The sequence below is a fragment of the Geotrypetes seraphini genome, chromosome 17 (genome assembly GCF_902459505.1).
Source record: "Geotrypetes seraphini chromosome 17, aGeoSer1.1, whole genome shotgun sequence".
In the NCBI taxonomy this organism is placed as follows: Eukaryota; Metazoa; Chordata; class Amphibia; order Gymnophiona; family Dermophiidae; genus Geotrypetes; species Geotrypetes seraphini.
Window position 1 is genome coordinate 51,090,071 of NC_047100.1, and position 25,553 is coordinate 51,115,623.

The 25,553-nt window shown below is 42.8% G+C and overlaps 1 protein-coding gene across 4 annotated transcripts in view; it reads left to right on the forward strand.

Moving 5' to 3' along the window:
• SEMA3F (semaphorin 3F) overlaps positions 1–25,553 on the forward strand; it is a 917,803-nt gene that overhangs the window by 817,241 nt on the left and 75,009 nt on the right. For all 4 annotated transcript variants that reach the window (XM_033925950.1, XM_033925947.1, XM_033925948.1 and 1 more), the window contains one exon: positions 21,153–21,310. In XM_033925950.1, coding sequence (XP_033781841.1) covers positions 21,153–21,310 — 158 coding nt within the window. The remainder of the gene's footprint in view (positions 1–21,152; positions 21,311–25,553) is intronic.

Here is a 25,553-nt window from a genome sequence, read left to right on the forward strand (position 1 = left end):
AGACACAGACCATGCAAGTCTGTCCAGTACTGGCTTTAGATCAATATTTAATATTATTTTCTTTTTTTTAATTCAAAATTTTTATTGAAATTTTGGAGAACAAATAACAGTCCTTAAAACTCGGATACAGGGGAAATACAAGATAAATCCTCTGTGTTCATCCCACGCTTCTTTGAATCCAGTTTTACTCTCCACCACCTCTCTCTGGAGCGCATTCCAGGCATCCACTACCCTCTCCGTAAAGTAGAATTTCCTAACATTGCCCCTGAATCTACCACCCCTCAACCTCAAATTATGTCCTCTGGTTTTACCATTTTCCTTTCTCTGGAAAAGATTTTGTTCTACGTTAATACCCTTCAAGTATTTGAACATCTGAATCATATCTCCCCTGTCTCTCCTTTCCTCTAGGGTATACATATTCAGGGCTTCCAGTCTCTCCTCATACGTCTTCTGGCGCAAGATTCCTATCTAATCTAATCTAATCTAAACCTTAAGTTTATATACCACATCATCTCCACGAATATGAAGCTCGACACAGTTTACAAGAACTTAAAATATAGGTAGAGAAGGAAAAGGTTTACATGAACTTATATGTAGAAGGGAAGAAAAAGGGGGGAGGATAGAATTACAATTTGGTGTAAAGCCAAGTTTTCAGTTTTTTGCGGAATAATTGGAGGGATCCCAGGTTCCGCAGTGGGATGGTTGGTCGTTCCAAAGTCCTGTGATTTTGAAGAGAAGGGATTTTCCCAGTTTACCTGCATAGTGAATGCCGAGTAGAGAGGGAAAGGCTAGTATATACCTTTGGGCGGTTCTGGAGGAGTCGGGACTTGAGGAGTTGTAAGATAAGGGGAGGAAGGATGCCGTGAATGATCTTAAAAGCCAGGCAGGAACATTTGAAATGGATTCTGGAGATCATTGGGAGCCAATGAAGTTTGGCAAGGAGTGGGGAGACATGGTCAGATTTGTGTTTTGTAAGCATCAATTTGGCTGCAGTATTCTGGATTAGCTGGAGTCTTTGAAGACTTTTTTGATAGGCTTAAGTAGATGGCATTGCAGTAATCTAGTTTGGAGAGGATGATGGATTGGACAAGGACAGCAAAGTGTTGTTGGCGGAAGTAGGATCTTACTTTTCTCAACATGTGGAGGCTGAAAAAGCATGATTTAGCCAAGGAGTTGAGGTGGTCATTGAGGGAGAGAGAAGAATCGATAATGATGCAAAGGACCTTGCATGAGAATTCAAGCTGCAGTGCATCGCCTAAGGGTAATGCGAAAAGGGTGGGCATGTGTTCTAATTTTGGGCCGAGCCAGAGTAATTTTGTTTTTGATTCATTTAGTTTCATCTGTACCAAGAGGGACTGGAAGCGGAGTCTCATTATGCAAGCTGTAATGTTCTCGTGGAGGTTGGTGAGGTTCTGGTCTGTCTCGAGGAGGACAAGGATGTCATCCACGTATGTGTAGATTGTTTCAAGGGGGGATAGTTGAAGGAGCTTCAGGGAGGACATATAGATGTTAAAGAGAATAGGAGATAGGGGTGATCCCTGAGAGACACCACAAGATGGTGTCCAAGGAGTGGACATGGTGCCATTTGTGTTGACGGTGTAGGAGCGAGAGCGTAAGAAGTTTGAGAACCACTTTAAGACGGTGGAGTCAATTCCTATCTCGGAAAGTTGGTAAAGTAGTATGTCATGGTGGACGACATCAAAAGCAGCAGAAAGATCAAATTCTAATAGAACAGCAAATTTGTTACGCAAATGTAGTTGTTGCACCTTTGAAATTAGGGAAACTAGGAGGGATTCGGTGCTGAAGCTGGGTCTGAAGCCATATTGGTAGGGATGGAGAATGGAGAATCTCTCGAGATAGGAAGAGAGCTGGGTAGCGACTATGGCTTCTAGAAGTTTAGTAAGTAGAGGGTTATTTGCTATGGGGCGGTAGTTAGATGGTAAGGAAGGGTCAAGATCGACTTTTTTCAGAATAGGTGACACGGCTATGTGTCCCATTTCTGTGGAGAACAGGCCTGATAGTAATGCAGAATTAATAAGTCTAGTAAGGGAGGAGATGGCCTGCGCAGGAATGTTTTCGTAAAGGTGGGAGGGGAAAGGATCAAGGATGCATTTGCAGGATTTCAGTTTGAGACAGAGTTTAGAGATCTGGGGTTCAGATACCAGTTCAAAGGTAGTCCAGGATCTATCAGCGGGGATAGGGTTGGGGTCGTTGGGAGGTAGAGAGTTGTTAGAGACTACTGGGGGGAAAGAACTCCTTATGGTGGAAATCTTTTCATTGAAAAATTTGGCTAAGTCGTTTGCGGATGGGGGGGAAGGGGGAAAGGTGGAGTCATTTTTTGAGGTTAGGTTTCGCCAGATGTTGAACAGTATACTATTTTGATCTGGTGATTTTATCTCCATAGAAATTCTTTCTTGCTTTTTTTAATACTGTGTTATAGAACTTGATGTTGTCTCTCCAGGATTGTCTGTCTGAGGGGGATTTTGATTTTTTCCATTTACGTTCCAGGGCTCGACATTTCTGCTTTAATTCCCTGTGGTATGGAAGATACCAGGGAGCCTTGTGGGAGTGGGAGATAGGTTTTGTAGATAAAGGGGCAAGAGTGCGGTAGGTAGTCCCGGAAAGGGTTACCCAGTTATGCCAGTTGGACTCTGGGTCAGCATGTTTAGGAAAAGGGGGAAGTTGATTAAGAAATTGGGTCCAGAACAGTTCACTCGTGATTTTTTTACGGTAGGTGATAGAGTTTGTGGGCCGGGGTGAAATGCCTAGATGAGACATGAAAATGGGGAGGCAGAAAGAGCCTAGAAGGTGGTCAGACCATGGGACATGTTCCCAACGGGCCTCTTCGGCAGAAGTTTTGTGCTCAGTCAGTTCGAGGAAGTTGATGATGTCTAGTGTATGTCCTTTATCGTGGGTAGGGGTGGGCGAAGGAGTGGTGAAGCCTAGGGAGGTGAGGAAGTCTTTGAATTCAGTTGTGTCCTTGCTGGTGTTATCGTCTAGGTGGAGGTTAATATCTCCAATGATCAGTAGTCTCTGGAATTTTAGGAAGGCTCTTGTTATAGTCTCGAGAACGAGTTCTGAGGATTTATTCCAGGGGGTAGGAGGGTGGTAGGGATGAAGTTCATCATTAACTGAAGCTAACATAAATTCTAATGAGGTATGGCTGCCCTTTTCAAGGAGCTGAACATTGAAGAATGATTTGTAAAGCAGAGCCAGGCCTTTCCGGTTGATTCTGGGTGAGAAGAGGCCATAGTAGCCAGGGGGGCAGAGTTTGTTTTGTGTGAATGAATCATCTTTTTCGATCCATGATTCTTTGATGCACACGAAACCCGGATCGGAGTCACCGAGTAGGTCTTTTATTATTTGGGTCTTATTGCGGACTGATCTGGCGATACAGTAGAGTGTGGGAACAGGGGTGAGAGAGTCAGAGGTAAGGTTGGGTAGGTTGGCTGGAGGAACAGGCTTTAAAGAGATGTGATTGATTCCTCTGTGTTTTTTGAAATGGTGGGTTCTAGTGCATACTAGAGTGGGGATTCTGAGGCCTGGGCAGGTGTTGTTTGAGTTTCTGGAGTCGGGGAAGTTGGGGGGGGAGAGGTTTTTGGCAGTGGGAAGTATTGGTGAAAGAGCAGAGAAGTAGAAGGAGGAGCCAAGAGGGTGGCTTCATGGTGGGAGCAAGGAGAGCTAGTGAGAGAGGGTTTGGGCAAAGCTTGTCAGGCAGAGGGAGGAGAGTTTAGTGCTGATAGTGAGATGCAGACTGAGGAGGTGCTAGGCTATATATGCGATAATAGTGATGGGCAGAGCAGGCTATGTAAGTGGTGGCAGACTAGACGTGCAGTAGCTGGCTATACAAGCGGTAACAGTAATGGAGTAGCACAGGTTGGCAGGCTAAATATGCATGTAGCTGGTTGTACATGTGGCTATACATACAACATGTGGTAACAGGTTGTACATGCGGTGGCTGGTTTTAGATGCAGTCAGTGCATGTTCTAGCAGGCTGTAGATGCAGAATATAACAGATGCAGATTATAACAGATGCAGTTTCTAACAGAAAAAGCTCCTCTGGACCGCCTCAAGTCTTTTTACGTCCTTCACCAGATACGGTCTCCAAAACTGAACACAATACTCCAAGTGGGGCCTTACCAATGACCTGTACAGGGGCTTCCGCTTGTGCATGTGCGCTGTCCTCCTTTTCCTAGCCCTCTGTGCCTGCTAGTACCTTTTGCTTGTGTATGTGGGTGCGTTCACTCTTGTGGTTGCCTTTTCTTCACCCTTTATCGTTGTCTTCCTGCCTATGTGTGTATTCTCTGTGTGTGTGTGTTCTCTTTTTGCCTATGTATGATCTCTCTGCTGCTGCTCCTTTACTCGCTGAGGTGCATGTGTGCTTCCTCTTGTGCCTGCCTCTTGGGCCTCCCCTTTTCCTACCTACTGTTCCTGCTGCTTTTCTTCTGCGCCCTCTGTGCCTGCCGCTTCTCCTTGTTCCTGTGTGGGTGCGGTCCCTTCTGGGCCTACCTGCTTCATGTCTTCAGCGCCTGCTGTCTCCTTGCCCTACTATACCTGTATGTGGATTTTCTCCCTCGCGCCAACTACTCCCTTACTGTGCTGTCTTTCCTTGTGTTCTTGAATGAAGTGGCCCGGCCCTTTTTAAGGCCCTTCGCAAAGGCGCTCTCGCTAAGGCGAGCGCCTTTGCATGCCATTGGCTCCCCCCCTTTTAAGGGGAAGTCCAGACACTGACTCTGTGGATGACGCGGTGCGGTGAGCGGAGCTTACTCTCGCCGCTGCACCAGCACTGCTAAAATCTAGTTGTAAGACCATGGCACTCATTCCTTTACTGAATAGTTGGTAAGGATGGTCAAGGAAAGATGTAAGAACTGTCTCTGTACTGTGACAGGAGCGGAAACCCGATCGGGATATATGTAGAATACTAAATTGTTCAAGATATTTAGTCAGCTCTGTATTTACTAAGCCTTCCATTAATATTGTGAAGAAGGGAATGGCAGCAATAGGTCTCTATAACTGCAGGCAAAAAATCATCATGTCAGCAATATACATGAACACAAAAACATGTGTTTTAAGCATAAGAACATAAGAAGCGCCATCTCCGGATCAGACCTTCGGTCCATCAAGTCCGGCGATCCGCACACGCGGAGGCCCTGCTAGGTATACACCTGGCTTATTTTATAGCCAACCATTTCTTTATATGCCTCTCTCAAGGAGATATGCATCTAGTTTGCTTTTGAAGCCTAGGACTGTCGATTCCGCAATAATCTCCCCTGGGAGAGTATTCCAGATGTCAACCACTCTCTGTGTGAAGCAGAACTTCCTGATATTAGTCCTGAACTTGTCCCCCCTTAGCTTCATTTCATGTCCTCTTGTCCGTGTCAAATTGGACAATGTAAATAATCTCTGCTCTATTTTGTCGATTCCTTTCAGTATTTTGAAGGTTTCGATCATATCCCCACGCAGTCTCCTTTTCTCAAGGGAGAACAATCCCAGTGTTTTAAGTCGATCCTCATATTCCAGTTTCTCCATACCCTTCACCAGTTTAGTCGCTCGTCTCTGCACCCTCTCCAGCAGTTTTATATCTTTCTTTAGGTAGGGAGACCAATGTTGGACGCAGTATTCCAAGTGGGGTCTGACCATTGCCCTATAAAGCGGCATTATAACTTTCTCCGATCTACTCGAGATTCCTTTCTTTATCATGCCCAACATTCTATTTGCTGCTGCCGCGCATTGTGCCGACGGCTTCAGGGTCCTATCTATCAGTACACCCAGATCCCTTTCTTGTTCACTTTTTCCCAGAGTTGCACCTGACATTCTGTACTCGTATTCCTTATTTTTACTGCCTAAATGCATTACCTTGCATTTCTCCACGTTGAACTTCATCTGCCATTTCTCCGCCCATTTTTCTAACCGACACAAATCGCTCTGGAGTTCCTCACTGTCCTCCTGCGATCTGATTGCCCGGCAGAGTTTTGTGTCGTCTGCAAACTTGATGATCTCACTGGATGTTCCGTTTTCCAGGTCATTGATATAAATATTAAAAAGGATCGGCTCAAGTACCGAGCCCTGGGGTACACCACTAGTCACTTTCTCCCAGTCGGAGAACTCTCTGCTTCCTGTTATCCAGCCATTTGCCTATCCATCTTTGTATATCTCCCTCTATGCCATGGCTTTGTAGTTTCCTGAGAAGTCTTTCGTGTGGAACTTTGTGAAATGCTTTCTGGAAGTCCAAGTATATTATGTCCACCGGCTTTCCACTATCAATTTGCTTGTTCACGGTCTCAAAGAATTGGAGTAAATTCGTCAAACACGATTTCCCTTTCCTGAATCCATGTTGACTGGGTTTCATCAAGTCGTGTGTGTCCAAGTGTCCAAGTGTTACAATTTCATAAATTGTAACACATTTTTACACAAACATATTGTTCCAGGAATCTCATTCCACAACACAGGTCCAGCTACAGAGAAAGAGGATTTTGCAATATTTATATACTTTACCTGTTCTCTTTTCCATACATCTAACAGCATACAATTTTCTGACCTCAGTGATCTACCTGGCCTATATAAGGCCAAGCATTCACTGGGATAACTAGGTAAAATGCCATAAATTCATTGATGAACTACAGTAACTTCAGGATTTTGTACTGTATGTGAAAATGTACCAGCAACCAATGAAATTGGTTTAATATTAGTGTTATATGTTCAAAACGTGACTTCTCTACTAATATCCGTGCAGTTGAATTCTGTACAATCTGCAAAGCTTTTATCTGGATAGCAGGTAATCCTAGATAAATACCATTACGATAAATCAAGATTTGATAATATCATGCTTTGTAATACTTGCCTAAAATCCCAACTAGAAAGAATATTTTTTTTTTAGTTCAGGCATCACTCTTCCCTCCCAAGCAGTATTTAAATTACAGGAATCACTTCCAATAGTTTGAAGAGTTTTGTCTGCTCCTCTTTCTCTCAACCATGCAACCAAATTATCAGCAATTAGTTGCTTTTGCAGGAACAGAATGCCACAGATATCTGCCTTCTAGCTCCATACAAACTGTATAATATTCCTTTTACCATACCTGGATACATTTTGCCATTCTCTTCTGTCTTTAACATGACTCTGGTATCATCACAACAACTATCAAAGAAAATGCAACTGATGCCATTCTGCTGCAGCTCCTCCTCAAACTGTACATCCATTTTTTTTAATGATTCTTGCCTAAGCCCTCTTTACCTTGTTGTGATCACCAAAGCAGTGTCCAAGTGAGTGATGAGTCCTGCAGCAGTCAAGGCAGCAGTAGCAAATCTCTGCTTTCTCTCTCAGTCCAGTATGGTGTCAAATTAGCAAGGGCTATATTGGATATAACCTCAGTATTACATTTTGCCTCTTCCTAGCTTTCTTTAGAGCAATAGAAGCTTCCTCCATTAGTTCTTCTGCCATGTCATCCAGAACGCACTGTTTCATTTTAAGCACAGATCTCTCCATCATTTCTTGCTCTTCTGCTGTTCTTTTTTTCAGTCTTCAGTCTCTGTTTTTCTTCATCGTCTTTCCTTTTTGCCTACCTTTCCTTCTGTAGTTCCTGTCTTCTGGTCTCAGGGAGGTCAACTGGTCCAATCTGATGAGGTCCAACACTCCCAATTTTCTCTCTTTGACCTCTTATAAAGGCTAAGAACATAAGAAGTGCCTCTGCTGGGTCAGACCAGGGGTCCATCGTGCCCAGCAGTCCGCTCACGCGGCAGCCCAACAGGTCCAGGACCTGTGTATTAGTCCTCTATCTATACCCCTCTATCCCCTTTTCCTTCAGAAAATTGTCCAATCCCTTCTTGAACCTTAATACCGTACTCTGTCCTATCACGCCCTCTGGAAGCTCATTCCAGGTAGAAAAACTTCCTAGCATTGGTTTTGAATCTGTCCCCTTTCAGCTTTTCTGAATGCTCTCTCATTCTTGTAGTTTTCAAAAGTTCAAAGAATCTGTCCCTCTACACTTTCTCTATGCCTTTCATGATCTTGTAAGTCTCTATCATAGCCCCTCTAATCCTCCTCTTCTCCAGGAAAAAGAGCCCGTTTCTCCAGTCTCAGTGTATGAAAAGGTTTTTCATACCTTTTATCAAACGTGTCGCTCTCCTCTGAACCCTCTCGAGTATCGCCATATTCTTCTTAAGGTACGGCGACCAATATTGAACACAGTACTCCAGATGCGGATGCACCATCGCCCGATACAACGGCAGGATAACTTATTTCGTTCTGGTTGCAATACCCTTCTATTCGCTCTCGTAGCGGTTGCTGCACATGTGCCGACGGATTCATTGTCTTGTCCACTATTACCCCCAAGTACCTTTCTTGGGTCCCTCCCATCATATAGCTGTACCTCGGGTTTCTGCTTCCCACATGCAATACTTTACATTTTCTCTACATTGAACTTCATCTGCCATCTCGTCGCCCACTCCCCTATCTTATTCAGGTCTCTTTGTAATTATCCGCAGTTCTCTTTAGTCCAAGCAGCACTAAATAGTTTGGTATCGTCTGCAAATTTTATTATTTTGCACTGTCCCTGTTTCTATATCATTTATAAATATATTGAATAGCAGCGGTCCGAGCACCAACCCTTGCGGAACACTCGTGACCCTCCTCCAGTCTGAGTAGTGGCCTTTTACTCCTACCCTCTGCTTCCTCCCCACCAACCAATTTCTGATCCGTCTGTGTAAGTCTCCTTCCATCCTATGGTTCTTCAGTTTCCGAAGTAGGTGTTCATGGGGTACCTTGTCAAAGGCTTTTTGGAAATCTAAATATACGATGTCTATGGGGTCCCCTTTGTCCATCCATTTAATTCCTTCGAGGAAGTGCAGTAAGTTCATTAGCCTAGCCGGCTGCTTCCTTTAACATATCTGAAGAACGGTTTGAAATTTCGTGCTTCCTTAGCTAGCCTTTCTTCATATTCTCTTTTGGCTTTTCTAACCCTACGGTGACATACTTTTTGATGCTTCCTGTGCTATTTCCAGTTTTCCTCAGTTTTGCCCTTTTTCCATTTCCTGAATGAATTCTTCTTATCACCTATCGCTTTCTTCACTTCTTTGGTTATACATGCCGGGTCTTTTGTTTGATTCTTTTTGCACCCTTTTCTGAATCTTGGTATATGTAGATTTTGCGCTTCGCTCACCGTGTCCTTGAATAAAGACCAGGCTTGCTCTACAGTCTACCATTTCTTTGAGGTGTTCCTGAGTTTCTTCCTTACCATTACTCTCATCGCTTTGTAGATTCCTTTCTTGAAGTTAAAAGTTGTCGCTATGGTTCTCTTTCCTTTTGGTATTCCTACTTCAACTTTGAACTTGATCATATTGTGATCGCTGTTTCCCAACGGTCCCAATACTTCCACTTCCTTTGCAGGTCCTCTTAGCCCATATAGGATTAGATCGAGTGGCATTCCTTCTCGTCGGTTCTCTAACAAGTTGATCCATGAAGCAATCCTGTATAGCCTCCAGGAATCCGGTCTCTCTGGCGCATTTTGAGCTTCCAAGTGTATCCCGGGATAGTTGAAGTCTCCCATAATAATCGTGTTACCGCTTTTGCATTCTTGCTTCATCTCGACTTCCATTTCTTCATCGATAGCTTCAGGTGGACGATAGTACAGGCCCATCTTTATCTTGGGCCCTTTCCTTCCCAGTATTTTAACCCATAGCGATTCCAAATTGTTGGTCATCGCTGCTGTGTCTACTCTGGTTGAGTGTATGCTTTCTTTTATGTATAACTCATTCACAGGAACATTTTCTGCTGCAGTCACAAAGTGTATTTCACTGAAACAGATAGAATTGATTCCCATATTAGTACAACTCTTTATTACACACTTGTAGATAGGTATGTCTATCAGTGTGTTGAGCTTCTCCATAAATCTGTCTTTCTTCTCTAGTTGCTCTGACCACAGAAACTTTGCTAGCTTGTTTCCACTTGGATTTCAACTTTTCTTTAATCCTAACATGGCAGTATATAACAGAACCACTGAATTTTGGATTTGCTATGTACCACTGAGCAAGTCATCCAGTCGTTTGGTCACTGACCAGGTCATCAGTGCTGTAATTTTGTCTATCATGATCACTGATGTCTCTCAAGTAACATAGCAAATGATGGCAGATAAAGACCTGAATGGTCCATCCAGTCTGCCCATTAGTTATACTCATTAAAAATACATGATTAAATTAACTTGTCTCTTCTTTGATATTTCTGGGTCATAGTGGGTCATAGACTGTAAAGTCCACCTGGTATTGTCCTAGATTCCAAATGCTGAAGTTGCTGTCCAAACTCACTCCAGCCTATCCAACCATCCTGTTTGCAGGATATCTACGATAAAGTCTGGCTAGTAACATCCTCATGTTCCAAGCTAGTGGAGTTTCCCAGCCCAGTCCTACACCAAAATCATCACATATGGGACACAGACCTTAGCTCTTTAATTTACATTCTTCATTTTCTAATTAGAGATCCTCTATGTTTATACCACACTTTTTAAAATTCTATCACAGTTTTCCTCTCCACCACTTCCCTCAGAAGGGCATTCCAGAAATAGAAACATAGAAACATGATGGCAGATAAAGGCCAAATGGCCCAACCAGTCTGCCCATCCACTTTAACCATTATCTCTTCCTCTCTAAGAGATCCCACGTGCCTATCCCAGGATTTTTGAAATCAGACGCAGTCTCTGCCCCTGATCCCTAACAGTTGGTAGTTCAGCTACGGGTAATTCTCTGTCTGATACCACCAAATGAAGTACGTAAATGCATCCAAATTTGTAGTTTTGTTTTTCTTTTGGACATTTTAAATATTAGATTATCACTATGACGACACTACATTGAAAACCTGTGAATGAGCAAAAGAAACTAATGTGAATTGAGGGGTACAGATAAGGATTGAGGTTAGGTTATAGGGATAGTCAAGGACCACTGCTCAGGCAATGGGCCTGATGGGCTGCTGCGGGAGCGGACCGCTGGGAGCGATGGACCTTTGGTCTGACTCAGCGGAGGCAACTTCTTATGTTCTTATGTGTTAGTGTCAATATGTGAAAATAAGTAAGATAAATTGATAATTAAGGCACAAAGGTCCATATTCTATAGATGGCACCTTAACAGGCCTACCAGCGTCTATGTTAAGTGCAAAATGCCATTTAAAAGAACTTTTAAAACAAATTTCAAAGTGCTTACCTGTGCCAATATTGCACCTACAGTGACACTTTACAATGTCTAATGCCACTGTAGGCTTAGCTAATGCTGGAAGTGGCATTAGGCACTGTAAAGCGCCTCCATAGGCATGATTTGATGGAGATTTCAGTAGTTGGAACCTAAGAACAGTACCAGGCAGAGCTTTGGATTCTTGCCCAGAAATAGCTAAGAAGAAGAAGAAGAAAAAAAACCCCAACAAATTTTTAGATTGAATCAGGTTGGGCAGACTGGATGGACCATTGGGTCTTTATCTGCCGTCATCTACTATGTTACTATGATTCAGGTCAAAGGTAGGTGCCAGAAATGTAGGTCTTGAAAACCCTGGCCTATATTTATGGAACCAACCTTTCCCGAAGACGCTTTTAAGGCGGCCGCTGACGACAATGCCGTTTAGAAAATCCGGACCAAAATGCAATAGAAACACATATAAACTATTATCAGAGCACTTAATCATATTTCAGCAATTTGTGTGTTTTTGCACAATTTCCTAGAAGTTCTAGGACACAGAGTAACATTAATGAACAGCACATGTCTAAAACAGACACTTTTTGCAATCAGTACAATCAGCTATGGCAACTATTGCTAAAGATAATTTGATGTTACATATGCAGATGGAAGCTAATGAGAATGCAGCTAGGGCATGCAATTTATTTGTATGATTATTGAATTTTCCTATGACACATTACTTAACTCCAAGAGAGTTGTTTAAAAAGTTACTTAAGAGATACTCTTCAGGTATCTTATGAGTCATTTGCTGTAGTTATTATATACTGTATTACAATATATTCCTAAAGGGGTTAATGAAATTAAAGAAGATGGAGCTAATGATAGTCTGGATTTATTTCAGTTCTTAAAATCTTCATAAAATGTTATTAATAAACAACTATAGAACAAAAGATGTCAAACTGAAAGCTTATTTTCCTAAGAATAAGCTTTTGTTCTGTGGTCAGGCTGCTTTCCTTTTTCTTGATGTGTCTAGTTCAACACAGCTTCGTAGAAAAGCTTTCTTGCAGCTTAGATCTAAGGTCTTGGCAGTTGGTGCTACTTTTCTCCTTGTAAATGTCTTGTTAATTATGAAAATAATCATAAGTTTCTGGGGACTTCAGTAGTTGGAACCTAAGCAACCTAAGTACCGGGCAGAGCTTTGGATTATTGCCCAGGAATAGCTAAGAAGAAATAAAAAAATTAGATCCTCTGTGTTCATCCCATGCCTTTTTCAACTCTGTCACCATTTTCCTCTCCACCACCTCTCTCAGGAGCGCATTCCAAGCATCCACCACCCTCTCCGTAAAGAACTTCCTTACATTGCTCTTAAGTCTACCACTCCTCAAACTCAAATTATGTCCTCTGGTTTTACCATTTTCCTTTCTCTGGAAAAGATTTTGTTTTAATACCTTTCAAGTATTTGAATGTCTGAATCATATCTCCCCTGTTCCTCCTTTCCTCTAGGGCAGGGGTGTCCAACCTGCGGCCTATGGGCCGCATGCAGCCCAATAAGGAGTTTTGTGTGGCCCAGCTTCTCCTTCCCCCCCTTCTGTGCCTCCTTCCGGCAGGTAGTTTTCTGGCCGGCTCCCTTGCTGCAGTTGTCAGCGGGCGGTGGCGGCTCCTCATGTGCGATCTGCAGCTGTGTCAGAAGCGTTCCCTCTGATGTCAGAGAGAAGGCTTCCGAATCAGCTGTGAATCGCACGCGAGGAGCCAATGCCACCCTCAGATGACTTCAGTAAGGGAGCCGGCCAGAAGATAAATACTTGCCAGGAGGCACAGAAGGAAGGGAATGCTTCCAGCACAGGCGCGGATCACTGAGGGCCATAAAATAAATACTTCCAGCACAGCCACGGATCGCGTGAGGAGCTAGCCAACACCGCCCGCAGCTTTCACCAGAAAAACAATTGCAGCATGGGAACCGGCCAGAATGGAGGGAGGGAGAAGGTCATGTTGGGATTTGAGAGGGAGGGAGCACAAACTTTGGACAAATGATGAAGGAAGAATGGAGGGAGTGAGGGGGAGGGAACAGTAAGGGAGAATTGGGTGTCTGAGAGAGGGAAAGAGATGGTGCACATGGAGAGATGAAGAAAGAGGAGAACTGTTGGGCTGAGAGAGGAGGGAGGGAGAGAAAGAGAATTATTGGACATAGTGGTGGGAGAGGAGTGAGGTAGAGATGCATGGGCGCGGAGAGGAGAGGGAGAACATGCTGGGCCAAGGAAGCCTCCTGGACTGTTTTGTTTTGTTTTTTCTAAAGTACAGAGGGGGAGGGTTTTAAAAGAAGTGCTAGATTGGGCATGGGGGGAGAGCTTATGGGGCCAGAAATAGAGGACAGAGAGAGAGATGGTGGGCAATGGTCTGAAGGGAGAGAAGTTGGACCTGGGATGATGTGGAGGAAAAGGGAAAGAGATACTTGAAGGGAAAACTGTTGGGAAGAGAAAGGGAGAAATGGTAGACCTGGGGGAGGGAGGCAGGCAGGGGGAGAGATGAGGTGGGGGGCAGTTGGGAAGAGAAAGGGAGAAATTTTAGGCCTGTGGATAGAAGGCAGAGAGATGCAGCATTTCTCTTTTTTCCCCTCCATTTCATTGTTCAGCATCAAGGGGGGAGGGAAGAAGAAAAACAGAAAAGAGAGGGTGCAAAATGTTGGACCATGGGGATAGAGGAGGAGAGATGGGCCCATGGAAGGGCAGGAGGGAAGAGAGCTGGGATAAGATGCTAAGAGATGGAAAGAAAGAGACAGGGAGTTATAGCCTGACCAAAGGAGAGAAGGAGGGGGATTCTGAAAGTGGTGAGCCATGTGGTGAGATCAAAAGGGAGATGACAAGATGAGTAAGAGAGCAGTGAGTACAGTGGTAGGAATGTGGTAATGGGGAGTAGATAGCAGGAAATAGGAGGCTGGGAAGGAGTGAGATGGGAAATGGGAGAGCTAGGGACTGAGAGAAGATGGAGAATTGAGAGGTAGCTGAACATTTAAAAAGAAGGGTGAGAAAGAAGGCAAGATTTGAGTGGACAGAGGCAAAAAAGAAAAGAAAAAGTTGAAGCTGAAAGGGAAAAATCAATATGTTGGAGACAGGCATATAAGGAGGGAATGGAACAAGAGAGAAGAGATTCTGCAAAGACACTGCAAAGAGAATTAGTTGAAGATAGACAAAAAGCAGAAAGAGAAACAAGGACCAAGATGATGGAAAAACAAAATATCCATACAACAAGGTAGAAAAAATTGTTTTATTTTGAATTTATTAACTGGAATATGTTAGCTTTGGGATATGTGCATCACAATTATTTTTGTATTCAGTGGCGTAGTCATATATAGCAGATTTATGGGACAGACTGGAGCCCAAAATCAGTGGAAGGGCACCAAAGTTTCTCCCCGCCTGAGTGCAATTTACAAATACTTGAGCTATTGGGGATTCCCAAGCTCTGCCACCTGAAGACATCTTCCTCCAGTCTGACAACCCAAAATCTTCAAGCTTTGCAGCCAATGGCAATATCCGCAGGCTGCCACTGCTTTCATGCATGCATGAAAGCCAAAGGGGGGCAGGGAGGAGGGAAGGCAGCAGCTCTGCAATATTGCTGCCAGCTGCAGAATTTGGGAAGTTGGAGGGAAGGAGGTGGCCGTCAGTTGGTGAGGCTACTAGCTACAGCAGGGGAGATGTTCATTTTGAGGGAGCCTAAGCTCAAAGTGGGATGCCCAAAAAAGCAGTAATATTTACTGTGACTGAACAATCCTCCACGTGCGCCGCTGACAGCTGATGCAGCATCCCGCTCTGATGAGGCTCACCTCTGAAGAGGCTCACCGTAGCTGTAATAGAAGTGAATGAGAAAACCAGGAATGCGCATCCCTGCTCATCAGAGTGGGGATGCGAAAGCCTGTGGCTGCTCCCATTGTCAGTGGTGCACGTGGAGGATCACTCAGTCAGGATAAGCATTACTGCTTTTTTGGGTTCACAGTGTCCCTTTAATGAAGGTTTATTATTAGATATGTACATCTTCTGTATTAGTGATTGCAAATTTGGGACCTGCTCAGCCTTTTTTTTTTTGCTCATCAGCTAGTGTTAGTGTTAGTGCAGCCCCAGAAAATTTGTTTTCTTACAATGCGGCCCAGGGAAGCCAAAAGATTGGACAACCGCCTATCATTTTCATCGCCCTCCTCTGGACCGTTTCAAGTCTTCTTATGTCCTTCATCATATACGGTCTCCAAAACTGAACACAATACTCACCTGTGGAGCATCAACACCTTCTTTCTTCTATAGCCCAGCATCCTTTTGGTAACTGCCACTGGCTTGTCGCACTGTTTTTTTGCCTTTAGATCTTCAGACACTATCACTCCAAGGTCTCTCTCCCCATCCGTGCATATCAGCCTCTCACTTCCCAGCATATACGGTTCCTTCTGATTACACCAGTCTGCATTTTAAAACTTTTACTCAGATGATTTCTTAAAAGTAGCTGTTCTTGAATCAATTTGTATGACGTCCATTTTTGCCTATCATGTCAGGGTTTTACACAAAATAAGAAGTTATGTTTTCACGATTTTAACTACTGTAAGCACAAATGTATTCAAACACCATTTCAAACGAGGTCAATTGTTATTACAAACTCATTTTTAAAATACTATAAAGAAGTGCCCTAATTTATTTCGTGACTACCCTGCAACAAAACAAAAAGCAAACAATGTTCCATTAATTTTCAAACTTTCTCCTCTGACTTCCTTGCAGATCCTTGAAGATCTTGACTGTCCCTCTTCAACATTCAACAGTAGTCGGCCATCATAGTTTCATTCCATCCCCCCGGTACCTCCTCTCCATCTCCTTAATATCTTGGTGAAAATGTTCACCTTGCTCTTCACTATAATTTGCAGAATTTCCAGAAAGTAGTCTAATCTAATCTAATATTTGTGCATCGCGCATACCTAAACAGGCTCTAGTCGATATGAGAATGTAGAAAGTGGACTTCTACACTCATGTTACAACCCAACTTCTTGAAATTTTCCAACATTGTTTCAACAATGGCTCTGTAATTAGGATCTTTTTTATTCCCTTGAAAGTTTTCAGTAACAGATCGGAAGGCGGTCCATGTGTCTTTTTCTCTCTCATTCATTGTTTTATCAAAATCTTCATCCTTCATCAGTTTCTTTATTTGAGGACCAACAAAAATTCCAGCTTTCAATTCTTCTTGTGTGATAGAGGGAAATTTCTTAGAAAGGTACTTTAAGCAGGGCCCATCCTATGGTAGAGCCCTTACAAACTGCTTCATCAAGTCCAATTTGATGTGTAATGGTGGAAGCAGGAATTTTTCTGGGTCTACAAGTATGCAGGATGTTTTTAGTTCCAGGCACAAAATTTTGCCGCTCTGGACTAACTCTCACACTCCAATGTCTTTGCTTTGCCCAACTGTCCCATTCACATAGAAAACAAGGCATTTTAGTGAACCCAACTTGTTGTCCTAATAGTATTCCTATAACTTTGAAGTCACCGCAGATAAGCCATTTGTGTTTCTCATACTAGATACTTGTTAAAAGTAGCTTTATGTTCTTGAATGTTTCTTTCAACTGAACTGAATGGGCCACAGGAATGGACCCATACACATTCCCATTATGCAGTAACACGCCTTTGAAGCTCCTCTTTGAGTCTCTACAAAGTTCCCACTGAATAAGATCATGTTCAGTGAGAATCATTATGTGAGAATAAAGGAACTATTTCTTTTTTTCTGTGTCTGAGTAGTGTCATGAGTAGTGTGTTCCAGAAGATTCTTACTTTTAAGCCAGGAGCCAAGTAGTTCTGCAGATTCCTTAGGCAAATTCAAATCATGTACTAGATCATTAAGTTCACTCTGAGAGAACTGTTGTGGAGTAAAGTCGTATTCAGGCTGGTACACATCATTAGTATCGTCTTTGGTGATTGCGTCAAGTTCACTTTCAACATCATCTTCTGCCAGGTTCTCTAAAACAGCTGGAGGAAGAGGAGTATGCAGATCTTCTCCATGTGGAACTGGTCTAATGGCTGAAGGAATGCTTGGATACACAATTTGGTTCTTAGTCATTAAGGTGGTCTTTAGGCTCCCTCCACACCAGTGGTCTTAAACTCAAACCCTTTGCAGGGCCACATTTTGGATTTGTCGGTACTTGGAGGGCCGCAGAAAAAAATAGTTAATGTCTTATTAAAGAAATGACAATTTTGCATGAGGTAAAACTCTTTATAGTTTATAAATCTTTCCTTTTGGCTAAGTCTTAATAATAATACAGTGGTGCCTCGCATAACGGACGCCTCGCACAGCGAACGCTGCGCATAACGAACTTTTTGTCTTGCTCCCTATAACGAACTTCGTTTCACACAACGAAGTCGCCCGAGGGGCCCGGGGGGGGGCGGAACTACTCTCGCCGCTTCCTAATGTGAGCCGGGAACAGCAGCACCCTCCTGTCTGAATGCAGTGTTCCATCATCTCCCTCCACCTTACCTTAGATGCAGAGTTTTCCGGCTTTCTTTTTCGGCCAGCCACACACTTTCAAAGAGCAGCACATGCGCGCATGCTCTGTTGTTCAATCTTCTCCTCTGACGCAACCGGAAACCGGAAGTTGCAGGAGAGGAGAACATTGATCAACTTCAGCAGCTGCGCGTGCACAGCTTTTTGAAAGCGTGCGGCTGGGTGAAAAAGAAAGCTGGCAAACTCTGCATATAAGGTGAGGTGGAGGGAGGGAAATGTAGGGCTGCAGAACGAATTATTTTGTTTTACATGTATTCTTATGGGAAAACAGGGCTGCAGAACGAATTATTTTGTTTTACATGTATTCTTATGGGAAAACGCGTTTCACACAACGAACGTTTCACATAACAAACTTGCTCCTGGAACGGATTAAGTTCGTTGTGTGAGGCACCACTGTATTGTAATTTATAGCTAAAGAGACGTATGATCAAGAAACTGTTTTATTTTACTTTTGTGATTATGATAAACAAACCGAGGGCCTCAAAATAGTACCTGGTGGGCCGCATGTGGCCCCCGGGCCGCGAGTTTGAGACCACTGCTCCACACCATAGGAATTGCAAATGGCATGCATGTTTTCTTTCCTTTTGTACACAATCTTAATCTCTCAACATAATAGTGACAAACTTTCTTTGGTACCCATGCCTTATCCTGGTCACCAAGTTTCACTTTAAAATAAGAATAGTGAATAGTAAGCTTTTTCACAAAGTCTGTTATATCTATTCTTTGCTTAAGCACTGTAAAATTTCCACAAATGTAACAGAAAATATTTGGATTGTTCATACACTTGCCCTGTAGATATTGTAGTACCTGCAATCACAATAGAGAAATAAAATGAGCACGGCACTGGTAATACAAGCGTCTAAGATAAACAACACTTCCTTTTTTTTAGTTCAATCTTCTGTTACTAGCCACCTCAAGGGTCTTTTTTCATCTGCGTAATCGTTTTGCAGTCTACTTGGCTGCCTTATAATCCATCCTCAATAGCAGAAACCCGCTGCTCAAGATGCATTTGTTGTGATAGGCTTGCGACTTTCGCTTATAACGCGGAGATTTTAGACGTGCTTTCCTTTATCAATGTTTTAATGTCTTTCAGGTTCCAAGATATCTGAAATATCCCGTTCCTTTGACGTTTTCAGTGGCGTCGGCGGATCAGGCTTAGGCCTCTTGGCACTGCCCACTGTGAAAGCAGCCTCCAACTTACTTTGCTTTCCAGATGCCATCCTAAAACTTACCGGTATATAGATTTAGCGAGTGGTAGGGTGGATTCAAGCCAGTGACATTAAAAAAGGAACAGGTGAAAAAAATCATCTTTACAAGAGAATCTGAAGTGATTACACGGCTCCACTATCTGAGGTTTGGAACCCTTTGTCACAAACATTCCTCAGAGCGGAGCTATCCTGTGACAAACCTTCTGTTCTGGTGTGTCCCCTATGACCGGGGGTTGTTTCAGGACTTTTGAAGGGCCCTAGGAAACTGCCTAGGCCTGGGAGCAAGCAAGGTAAGCACTGGCTTCAAGTCACCACCACTCAGACCAAGTTTATTCTGACTTTAGCGATCCAAAAGGTATAACACCAAGGCAATTTGTACATCTGTAGCATTTCACTCAAAACAAATTCAGTTGCAAAGGAAAAATAAAAGTACAAAAGCAAAAATCACATACAGATTGTCTTGCCTAAGTTCTTGCACTCTGATTCAGCAATGAATTTATAGTGGTATTCAAAACATAATCCAAATTTCCTCTCAGCAGTATTTGTCCCAGAGGTAGGAAACATAGATTTTCAGCATTCATATAAAGTTCAAAACAACCTCTTATACCAGCCAAGGTTAGAAACTCTGTTAGGCAGCAAGCCACAGCACAGCCTTGCAAAGAGCCCACTGTCTCTGCAGCTACCTCTTGGAAAGCAGTGCAGCTGTGGGAGATTAGGTGATTAAAGAAAACCCATTCATACCGTTCTCAAGCTCTTTAACCACAAACTTCCCTTTAGGAAAACAAGCTATCCACCTGCAGGTAAGTACACTTCTTGTACCCAAAATAATAGATAACTCAAAGGCAGCAAAAATACATAAAGCTTTTCTGGCTTAGAAAGGAAAAACTCACTGACTCTCAGTTTGTGTCCATGAGTTCTGCCTGGCTATCTGGTATAGGGCCAGCGTCTTGCACTTCCATTCCTTCTACACCTTCAGGAATCTGGAAGTCAGAAGTGGCCAATCTGAAAACTCTGCCTCTGCTGCTGAAGTGACCCACCCTCATCACTCACTCCTCCCCCTGCTGTTTGCTTCAGCCTGCTTTTAATCAGTCCACAGCCAATCCCCTTCAGCCTGTAGAGGGGGATGGGCTTTGGTGCTACTGCAGGCTTTTCTTGTTTGTTCTGCCTGGGTTTCCTAGGCTCACCTAGTTTATCTTCGGCTGCCCTAGCTGACTTGTGAACAGCCTGCTGTTGCTGCCAGTCTGCTTGCCTCTGATCCAGATCACTGCTCTGGTCGTATGGGCAAGGGAGGTCAGCCTCAAGTTGGTCACCAAAATTAACCTGGTCAGCTCTTCTGCACAGGATCCTGCGGGTGCACAACTAGTGCTGGTGCTAGGTTTGTCACACCTTGCAAAAGGAATACCTTCAGGTTCATTTCTTTTTACCAGTGGTTGTTTTGTGATAGATTTAAGGATTGGGTAACCACTAGTTTTGGGGGATATGTTATGTTATAGAAATGATAATGTATAGGGACAACTTAAGAGAGGACTTTCATGTAATAACTTTATTCCATATGCACACATAAGTATGCACATATGTTACTATTCTAAACATTTATGCCCACAGTGGGCATAAAGTGCATAGTTTATAGAATCACCCTTTATTTGTGTGGATAGTGCTGGGGTGAATTATGGGCAGAGCCAGGGTGGGCCCGGATAGTGGCATTAGTCATCTTTATCTGGATAATTTCTTTGGGTAACGCAGGACAGATACAGTAGAAGGCTATCCTGAGTTCTTCAGACAAGTTATCAGGACAGCACACTGAATATTGCCACTTTATGGTTAAGTTGGATCTTCTGTGCTGGCCACTATTTGGATATTTTTTGACTGATAGAGCCAGCATTTAGAAAACAAAATACTCACTGCAGCAGGTGAATATGTATTCATTAAAGTCAAAGAGCCAAGCTGAACAGAATTATTATTATAGGGGCATGGGTTTTAGCACATGCTAGCTGTTAACATTCACTAGGCTTTAACGGACTAAAAGTCTGTTGCTAAATGCTCAGCACAGGTTGGTGTGGAGACTGAGCAGGGTATGGATGGAGATTGGGTGAGGATTGCATAATTCCAGCTCGGTAGGTGCTCATTTCAGCTGTAGGTAAAACGCATTAGAAAACATGTCTCTGCAGAAACTGCAGGGGGCATGCCGGATACACAGCCAATGTTTATTGCAGGCGTTAATTGCAGAAGCTAAAGCTCTGTAATAAACTGTACCCACAAAGTTTACGTTTTTTTTCACAGCAACAGTTGTATGTATCTTCACTGGTTGGTATCACACACCTGGCTCTTCACCGATGTGATGTGTATGGCGAGGTCTGTGCTGACTGCTGCCTTGCTAGAGACCCATACTGTGCCTGGGATGGCAAATCCTGCTCAAGATACTCGGCCTCCTCTAAAAGGTAGGTGGAGAGGGACTTGCTTTTTTTTTTTTTTTTTTTTTTCTAACCTACCTCTCCAGTTCTGGTCTTTCCTGATCAATTTCATATACGGTAGTTCTCACCTTGTCTCCTTTCTTACTTCTTCTGGCTTTCACTTCTGCATGTAGTTTAAAAGAGGCAGGGTCATACAACTAAACAAGAAATGAAGAGACTATGACCAAACAGTGTATTAAATATCTTTATAAAATCATAGAACCTGACATGACTGTTTGGCTCATATCTGCATGAGGGATGCAACAAGGCAGATATATATTAGCAACAGATAAATTGTAAGTGGCTGGAGCTCAACAGCATTTGTCTCTCCAACTCTAGCAACTCTTGTTAATAGTAAACAATTGAAATCTTTCATATGTCATATGTCATGATTCTTCAGTGAAAATTAGTAAAATCAAAAATGCCAAATCCCAAACTTGACATTTTCATTATTGATTCTCATTAATTTGTATCTACGGGAAAAGACCTTCATTGCTACAACTACTTATCATTTCTATAGTACTATTAGATATACATATCACTGTACACAAACATGTAACAAGACAATCTTGCTCGATACATAAGAACAGTCTTACTGGGTCAGACCAATGGTCCATCAAGCCCAGTAGCCCATTCTCACGGTGGCTAATCCAGGTCCCTAGTACCTGGCCAAAACCCAAGGAGTAGCAATATTCCATGCTATAGATCCAGGGCAAGCAGTGGCTTCCCTCATGTCTTTCTCAATAACAGACTATGGACTTTTCCTCCAGGAAATTGTCCAAATCTTTCTTAAAACCAGCTACGCTATCCGCTCTTACCACAATGCGTTCCAGAGCCTAACTATTCTCTGCGTGAAAAAATATTTCCTCCTATTGGTTTTAAAAGTATTTCTCTGTAACTTCATTGAGTGTCTCCTAGTCTTTGTAATTTTTGACGGAGTGAAAAATTGATCCACTTGTACCCATTCTACTCCACTCAGGATTTTGTAGACTTCAATCATATCTCCCCTCTTTTCCAAGCTGAAGAGCTCTAACCTTTTTAGTCTTTCCTCATACCATCCCTTTTATTTACCTTGGTCGCTCTTCTTTGAATCTTTTCTAGTACTGCTATATCTTTCTTGAGATAAGGAGACCAGAATTGAATGCCAATACTCCAGGTGAGGTCGCACCATGAAGCGATACAGAGTCATTATAACATTCTTACGACCTCTTTTACAAAGCCATGCTAGTGGCCCTGAAGCCCATAGAGATTTAAAGGGCTTCAGGGCTGTTGCCACAAGGCAGCCGCTAATGCGGCTTTGTAAAAGAGGCCATTAGTCTTCTTAGCCATTCCTTTTTTAAAAAATTATTTCTTTATTGAAATTTTAATTTTTCATAATCAAATCAATCATTTAGCATTAACAGTACCAGCATAGCAAAAAAGGAAAATAATAAAATTTAGGAAATTACAATTTTCTTTCTACTGTTAGCTAGTCCACAATTATGGGGAATAAGCTAGAAAATAAAATGGAGATTAAATAATTTCATCATATTAAAGGAAAATAAAGATAGCCAAACCTGAGTAGGGCCTAGTCATTTGTATGTCAACAGAAGTACTAGCGGATACAACCTCTTTACCCGAAATATATTTAGATAACTGTGAAGATTTTTTTTTTTAAACATATTTAGCTCCTCAAAAATTAACCATACATTTACAGGGACTAAGAACAAATGTAGCTCCTAGTTTTAAGACCTGAGGTCGCAAAAGTGGGAATTGTTTCCTCTTTTTTTTTTATTTTTTTTTTTTTTTATTTATTTTTCTATACCGTTCTCCCGGGGGAGCTCAGAACGGTTTACATGAATTTATTCAGGTACTTAAGCATTTTTCCCTCTCTGTCCCGGTGGGCTCACAATCTTTCTGATGTACCTGAGGCAACGGGGGGATTAAGTGACTTGCCCAGGGTCACAAGGAGCAGCGTGGGTTTGAACCCACAACCTCAGGGTGCTGAGGCTGTAGCTTTAACCACTATGCCACACTCTCCCCCTCTTCTTCTGGGTTCTTGATACATCCGGGTATATTCTAATTTTGTGACTCATGAATAGTTTATCTTTAAAAAAAACATTTTTATCAATCAATCTCTATCAGAATCCAATTCTAACTGGACAAACAATGTAGCTGCTGCAAACGGTTCCACATCTGATCTCTCCAATATGTTTGTCAAGTCCAAACTGTCTACTATGAGACCTTGTTGGACTTCTACTGATTTCTTCTTTCCTGTAAGGAGGTAGAAAAACTTTGAGATTGAAAGTTTCGGAAACTTCCTATCCACCAAAGTCTCTTAAACATATCAAGCGCCGAAATAGTAAACATTTTAGGAAAATTGATTAATCTGAGATTTTGTCATCTAGTTGCATTTTCTAATATCTCCAATTTAAGATTATCTTTATTAGGAGCTAATTTTATGCTCCCAATACTTCTAATTTATTTTCTTGTTCTAGTTTTCCCAGTCTTTCTTCCAATTTTGAAGACTCCGAAAGCATTCCAGTGCAATGAGCAGTTAAAGTCTGTATCTGAGCCCCCAGAGAAGTTTGGAGTACTGAAATAGCTTCCCATATAGAAATCAGGTCTATAACTGAAGGTTTTTTCAAAGGAAGTATTGAAAAGGTAGCTCCTAAATTGTTAATTTCCACAGTTCCTGGAGATAGATTAGAAAAAAGTGATTCCTGTAGTTTCTCCCGCCGACTCCAAAATATTGCACTGTGGCAACTGTAATGCTGAGGCAATGGGAAACCGTTGTGCTGCGAGATCTACTACCTCCTCGCAGCATAGCTGCGTCACTCTTCACACTCACTGTATCTTACAATATTGATCAGGGAAGCAGTTGTTCTGGCGATCTCCACTCCTCCGGAGAGAGACTAATAGCCTCGAGGGAAGTTCCAGAGTTCTTCGTTTGACTCCCACCTCCAGTCAAAGACTTCTCGTCCAGAGCTCTTCTAGGCTTTCGCTCAACAAAAGCATTCATTGGGTCAGATAATTGTGTTGCAGACCTGGGTTCAGAAGGAAAAACTGGGTGTTAGATTTCCTTTTTACCATGAGAAAAAAGTAAAAGGTACAACGGCGTTCTGCCAAGCTCTTTCAGGACGCCATTTTAGTAAAGCTGCTCAGACCATCCCTTTTTAATAATTCCTAGCATCTTGTTTGCTTTTTTTGGCCACCACCACACATTGGATGGAAGGTTTCATCGTATTGTCTACAGTGATATCCAGATCCTTTTCTTGGGCGCTTACAGTGTTCATTTGGAAACCATCAGAAGTTCAAGTTTTAGTGTTATGGGTCCACTACTCTGGATCTACAAAGTATCATATTACCATTTTAGAAAAAAATTGAAGACCTTTCTTTTTTTAGGACAACTTTGATGTTTGTTAATGATTTGGGTCAACCGGTCTCAGTAAAGTGGCCAATGGAATTCTGAGACGCACAGTACTTTGAATGTGATTTTTTATTTTTCCATACTTTTTATTATCCCAGGACAAGCAGGCAGCATATTCTCACATGTGGGTGACGACATCCACAGAGCCCCGATGTGGACAGCCTCGCAAGCAGACTTGCTTGTAAAACTTTAGAAAGCTTACGACTGCCGCACCGCGCATGCGCAAGTGCCTTCCCACCCAACGTAGGGCATGCCTCCCCAGCATCTCCTCAGTACTCAGTTTTCCGTGGAGCTGAGAAGTCCTCTTTCAGTGCTCTGCACTAGACTTAGTTCTACTTCGTGCCTTCTCTCACTGCGGCTTCTGTATTTTTTTCTTACAGGGTTGCTGTGTTTTTTGCACGTTTTCATTTCTAAAAAAATTATTTTCAATTTTGTCTCTTATTTTGTATCGCGGCGGGGCCTACCCCACGGCCTCAGCCTAAGGGCTTCGATTTTGCTGCGGCTATTTTCTAGTCTATGTTCCAGCCGGTCACAGGCTTTAAGAAGTGTAGTCATTGCCAGCGCGTGATATCCCTCACTGACCCACATAAGTGGTGTGTTCAGTGTTTAGGACCTGACCATTGTCCGGAGTCATGTGCCCGCTGCGCTTACCCTTTAATCTCGAGCCATTAAACGTCGAGTTCAGGTAGAAAAGATATTCGGCGGTATGGATAGACCTTTGCCTAAGGTCCTCACCCCGACTGCTACCCCGATCTTGACCCCGAATCCGGGGTTCCCGCATTCTACCTCGGCCTTAATCAAACCTTCCTCATTTGGGAAGTC